General features: G+C 36.5%; 1 protein-coding gene across 1 annotated transcript; it reads left to right on the top strand.

Annotated features, from left to right (window-relative positions):
- The first annotated feature begins 1,403 nt into the window (after nt 1–1,403).
- Nucleotides 1,404–5,087, top strand: LOC107954715 (pyruvate kinase, cytosolic isozyme). The gene is made up of 3 exons (XM_016890356.2): nt 1,404–2,037; nt 2,842–3,300; nt 3,991–5,087. The coding sequence occupies exons 1-3, from the start codon at nt 1,804–1,806 to the stop codon at nt 4,801–4,803; spliced, it is 1,506 nt and encodes a 501-aa protein (XP_016745845.1). The 5' UTR covers nt 1,404–1,803; the 3' UTR covers nt 4,804–5,087.
- Nucleotides 5,088–6,188: the final 1,101 nt, after the last annotated feature.

The following is a 6,188-nucleotide window of genomic DNA, read 5'->3' as shown; positions in this document are numbered from 1 at the left end:
AATCCCGAACTCTTAGAGCTTATTAAGATGTACTCTCATTGTCCTCCTTAGGATAAGGTTCAATTGAACACTCTATCCTCAGTAGTATTCCCAACACGCCGTTCTCTTTTTTACTGAGTAACTTCTCTCATAATAGTATATCATACTTATTGCCTTTTCTTCAATAAGGCTACTTGTAAGCCCCACTGCGCACTGGCTAACTTAATCTTATCTTAATTTTCTTTATCCTGCCCTATACTAGGGTTGCAATGTTGTTTGGTTTGCTCCTTTCTAATTCGCCCTTGTTTTTCTATTTAAAATAAACATCTATAGCTCTACAAGGGTTCTACATTCTCTTCCTATAAATAGATGGCACCGGTAGAGCTATACACAAAACTTTTGGGAGATTGTTATTCTACCAAAAAATAGAGAGAATTTATTCTTAACTTTTAAATATATTTTTCCAGGATAACAATTCTGCCAGTTTCCATTAAATATGAGAGAATTTCCGTTTTCACCCCAAAATGAGAGAAAACTTTTTCTAGTTTTGTGTTTTAGTTCAATTGGTTCGAGCTCACACTCAAAGCAGTTCATGGTACAAGAATAACGAAGAAGATCGTTTAGTTGAAAGCTGGAAAACATCAAGGATCCGCTTATCCAAAAATACAGGTACAAATTCGGTTAAAGTTTATTGCTATAAATATCACAAATTGAGTTGATTTTCAAATTTTTAAATTTTTGTTGTGCAAGAAAATCGTTTTCAAACCGGTTTTTTCCAATAGTTAATACGTTTGTTTTCGGCATTGTTAGGACTACTAAGATTGCCAAAATAATTCTTGAAAAGCTTTGAATTGTTCTTGCAGTATTGACAATTATTAGGAGTTGACACTTAATTTTTAGGTAGCATAAGCTTGGCTTTGATAACTTGGGTAAGGTTCATAATATTGTTGGTATGGATAAGGTTAAGTGTAGTAGTGGATCATAACAATAACTTCCAAAGTTTCTATTTGTCTAGGTTTTTTTACTGTTGTGAGTTTGGTCTTGAGTTTGATCGGTGGGGATGTTAGTTTCTGATTTGTCATCAAAAAAATGTTATGACGGAGGTGGTTCATGCTCATCACATAAATTGTTGTTACTAAAATCAAACAATGTAGAGATGGGGGTGATGTAGGGCAGTTCACCTTGCTTAAGATAAGGCAAAGATTTGTTGTGTATAGTGATCCAATCATAGTGGTTATAGAGTTATTCAAGGAAGGAAAAGAAGGGAGAGAGAGAGAGTGTCCCTCTTTTTTTGAGGGATAAAAACTTTTATATACTCTTAACTATTATCTCAAGGTATTATGTGCTATCTTCTCATAAGTGAGCCCAAAGCATATTGGCCAAATGGTTTATCTAGGTTCAATTGGACATGTTGTCAATACATCAAATTGGACATGACAGTTGCTGTCTGTAGTGACTGTTAATGAGCGAGGCATACATGTGTACAAAGTCGAGGGGTGGATGCGAGTTGTATGCGAGGAATTTCTGGAGGAGTGACTCCTGAGAAGTGAGCAACCGAAGGGTAAAAGTATAACAATAATGTGCCACGTGACTCTCAGTTGTTTTCTTTTGGCTGGATATCTTCTTATTAGTTTAATTGTACACTAAAGAAAATTTTAAAAGAAAAATAAAGTGGTGACCCCAGTTCCCAAACATGTTTCTCTCATTAATTTTCAACTGTTTTGTGGATTGTCTTCTACCTATTTACACAACCAATAACACAGTGAGCAAACAACCTTTTCACAAACCTCATCATCATCTTCTTCTAAATCTGTTGCCTAGAAAATGAATAATCATCATGGATTTACGGAGAAGAAGCCCAAGACTAAGATCGTATGCACCTTGGGACCAGCATCAAGACCGGTCCCTATGATCGAGAAGCTGTTGATGGCCGGCATGAACGTCGCTCGTTTTAACTTCTCTCATGGATCTCATGCCTATCATCAGGAGACTCTTGATAATCTCAGGTCCGCCATGGTCAATACCGGTGTTTTGTGCGCTGTCATGCTCGATACCAAGGTATTTCCACAAATAATCCTTCTCTTTTCCCGCTCTTAAATCTCATATTTGTCTCTCTGCTAGCTTCGATCCGATTGCACGTTCCTTTTAATAAACCAGTCTCCAATTTAGGGGTTTGAGGTTATGGGTAGTTTACGAATTGTATAAAAAGTTTGATTTCGAAGACTACATACTTCAATAGTTTGCTTGGAAACGCAGTAGAAGAGTGCTATCCTCATAGTAGAGCATAATTTAGTTATGTAATAGAGTGTATATACTGCATAATCTCTTTCCTTGCTTGTAGGATAAATTAAGCTGCGATTAGTCATTACAAAGTTTAATTTCAAAATGGAATTGGTATTGTTCTCAATTGCTCTCTTTTTTTTTATCCTTTTTTTTAATGTTTCTTGCTGTTGTATTCCAATGTGTATTTATATTACTAGGCTCATTTATTAGCCAATTAAGGGTGAAGTGGATGATATCTGCTGTAGTTCGAATGCTTGAAGTCTACAATGAAATTAACCAATTTCGAGAAGGTTAGATTCTAATGATGAAGATTAAATGTGTTAGAACCAGCAATGTAAGAATTCATTTGATGCTATTCGCTTATGAGCAACTATTCTTCATAAAACGTAACATAAATTATCATTTGAACATATATATATATCTGACAGCTCCGTGTGTTCACACACAACCAACGTCCAGAATCTTGTCTAAAGCATCGCTTTTCTTTTTTCTTTTCTTTTCTTGTTCAAATTTGTCTGAACCACAAGAACATGGTAAAGCTGATGAATCCTAAGGGTTTCTTCATCTGTGAACATCCAGGGTCCTGAGATCCGTACTGGCTTTCTGAAGGAGGGAAAAGTTCAGCTGAAACAGGGTCAAGAAATTACCATAACTACTGACTATGATATAAAGGGGGATGAAAAACTGATCAGTATGAGTTATAAAAAGTTGGCCGAAGATGTCAAACCAGGGATGGTTATACTTTGTGCAGATGGGACGATCTCTTTTACAGTCTTATCATGTGACAAAGAAAAGGGTTTGGTGCACTGTCGCTGTGAGAACTCTGCACTTCTCGGTGAGAGGAAGAATGTTAATCTTCCAGGGGTCATTGTTGACCTCCCAACCCTGACAGACAAAGACAAGGAAGATATATTGGAATGGGGAATTCCCAACCAAATTGACATGATTGCTCTTTCTTTTGTTCGAAAAGGCTCGGATTTAGTGGAGGTTCGTAAGCTACTTGGAAAGCATGCTAAGAATATTATTCTAATGTCGAAGGTATGTTTGACGCATGGTTTCAGATTTGACTTATATTTTAAATTTATCACAATAGGAGCCAGAATCAAAAATTTCATTTGCTTTTTCCCGACTTTGTTAGAAACTTGTAGGTAGGAACTTTATGCTAACTGAAAATTCTGAAGGAGAGAAGTCATCCAATAGTGAAATTCAATGGTTTTAATTTGGTAGACATAGATAATGGGTATTTTCTTTACTACAGGTTGAACCTTTGAAGAACAAATTAATCCCTCTACTATATAAGTGAGCAATCTAGTCCATGTACATTTAATTTTGAAACAAATAGGTAAAATTTTAGACGTGATAATATTGAATGTAGAAAAAAATGTTGAATTATCAAGTTTTAAAGTGATGGTAAAAAAAACCCAAAAATCAGCTTTTCCTAAAACATGACAATGACTAAATTACTCAATTCTTTTCACTTCGCTTTAAAACATAAGTTAGCTTTTTCTAACGTTTAACCTTATTACTATGTACAATTTTACCTTTTTGTTTCTAAATTAAATGTATAGGGAATAAACTGTGACTTTTATAATAAAGGAATTAATTAGCTACTAAACCTATAGTACAAGGACCAGTCCGGTAGTTTCACCCCATGTTGACATGTTAATAGTTTCTAGGTCATTGTGATTTCTCCTGACAGTTGTTATTTCCTTAAAAATGATGCGGCAGGTTGAAAATCAAGAAGGGGTGGCAAATTTTGATGACATTCTTACAAATTCAGATGCATTTATGGTGGCGAGAGGTGACCTAGGAATGGAGATTCCAATTGAAAAGATATTTCTAGCACAGAAAGTGATGGTTTACAAGTGCAACATCCAAGGAAAACCCGTTGTCACTGCAACACAGATGTTGGAATCCATGATAAAGTCTCCCCGGCCAACCAGGGCTGAGGCCACTGACGTTGCCAATGCAGTTCTTGATGGTACAGACTGTGTGATGTTAAGTGGTGAAACTGCGGCTGGAGCTTACCCGGAACTTGCAGTTCGAACCATGGCCAAAATATGCGTACAAGCAGAAAGCACACTTGATTATGGAGATGTCTTCAAAAGGATTATGGAACACTCACCGGTTCCAATGAGTCCATTGGAAAGCCTGGCTTCTTCAGCTGTTAGAACAGCAAATTCAGCAAAAGCAGCTCTTATCTTGGTCTTAACCAGGGGAGGAAGTACCGCAAAATTGGTGGCTAAGTACAGGCCTGGCATACCCATTTTATCCGTGGTTGTCCCTGAGATCAAGACTGATTCTTTCGATTGGTCATGCAGTGATGAAACTCCAGCAAGGCACAGCTTAGTCTTTCGTGGTTTGATTCCGGTTTTATATGCTGGATCTGCAAGAGCTTCTCATGAAGAGACAACAGGGGAAGCATTGGAGTTTGCTATTCAACATGCCAAGACAAAGGGTCTCTGCCAAAATGGGGATTCCATTGTTGCACTGCATCGGATTGGAACTGCATCTGTAATTAAGATCTTGAATGTAAAGTGAGTTGGCTTGGAGATTTTCGCCTCACTTTCAGAACTTTTTGTCCGTGGCACTACTTACTTCTTCAGTTTTAGATGCAACAAACGTGATTAACAAGATGACTAAATAAAATGTGCTGATGATTTGCGTTCTAAATGCCGATTATTAGACTTGGGTTCTTGGGAGCTCTTTGTGGACTGGTTTGTTCATTAAATGCACTGATTTTGTTTCCAAATGTAACTATTTGTTGCTGTTTGTATCATGTTTGTATCTATGCAATAAATAAAGTCTGTTAGGACTTGCTCGCATAGATCTTGTGTATCGATTCGCTCGAGGCTTGTGATCTTTTTTCCTTCGAGGCTTGACTGACTCAATTGTCTTCCTCATCTATTATGAATGGTTTAAACGAGTTAGACGATTTGCGATGGACTCTTCGAGCGGATACCACACACCAATCAACGTGTTTGTTTGCAGGTGGCTGATGTCTTCCTTAGGAGCAGGAGCTTTGGTTATGATGGGTATTCATGGCGGAGTTCTTTCTGGCGTGTATTCTTAAGATTTGGCGATTTTCTCAGTATAGCTTGTCTGTTGGCAAGCATTTATACTGTGTTTTTCTAATTTGTTTTTCTTTGAGCTTATGTTTCAATGTAGTGAAACTTTTTACTTCTTTCTTTTTATGAATTACAAATCGATGGAAATCTTTCATGTCTATAATGAAATAAGAAGAAATATAGAATAGGGAATAAGGGAATATAATAGTTGTCTATTACTCTATTAGGGAGCACATGTTTGTAGTTGTCTAGTACTTGTTACAAATATAATCAATCTGTGGTCTGTTCAAGGCTTTTGTAAAAATATCTCCTCGTTGATCTCCTATTTTGACATAGCCTGTTGACACAAGTTTTTGTTGAATCTTCTTACGAATAAAATGACAATCAACTTTAATATGCTTGGTCCTTTCGTGAAATACTGGATTGGAAGATATGTGAAGAGCAACTTCGTTATCACACCATAGCTTTTTTAGCAATGATGCTCAAAAGCTAAGTTCAATAATTGTTGTAACCATGTAATCTGACACATAGATAATTCCATCTCTCTATATTCTGATTTTGCACTTGATTTAGATAGTACATTCTACTTATTACTTTTTTAAGAAATTAGATTTCCTATCACATCCAGTTTTGTAAGGTCCTATGAAGCAAAAGAGTTGGTGTACAAAATTGAAAATTTTGCTAATCTGGCAAGTTCTTTTTGCAAATAAGAACAAGTAGCAGGCTGGTTGAGGAAAAGTTAGATTTCAACCATGGTCCCATTGGTTAAGAACTAGACAATTTCTTAGTGGGAGACAAAATTATTAAGGTGCTTTCCATGTGGTTGTGAATTGATTCCAGTGAAAAGGATCGGAGGGA

The sequence above is a fragment of the Gossypium hirsutum genome, chromosome D08, assembly GCF_007990345.1.
Source record: "Gossypium hirsutum isolate 1008001.06 chromosome D08, Gossypium_hirsutum_v2.1, whole genome shotgun sequence".
NCBI classification, from domain to species: Eukaryota; Viridiplantae; Streptophyta; class Magnoliopsida; order Malvales; family Malvaceae; genus Gossypium; species Gossypium hirsutum.
Note: the sequence above shows the minus strand (reverse complement) of the source record. Positions and strands in the feature narration are given on the sequence as shown.

Bases quoted from the DNA above. Each gene is read 5' to 3' on its own strand.
- LOC107954715 (XM_016890356.2), top strand. From the start codon at position 1,804: ATGAATAATCATCATGGATTTACGGAGAAGAAGCCCAAGACTAAGATC. The intron at 2,038-2,841 runs GTATTTCCACAA...GTGAACATCCAG, and splicing joins CTGTCATGCTCGATACCAAG to GGTCCTGAGATCCGTACTGG. The intron at 3,301-3,990 runs GTATGTTTGACG...ATGATGCGGCAG, and splicing joins ATATTATTCTAATGTCGAAG to GTTGAAAATCAAGAAGGGGT.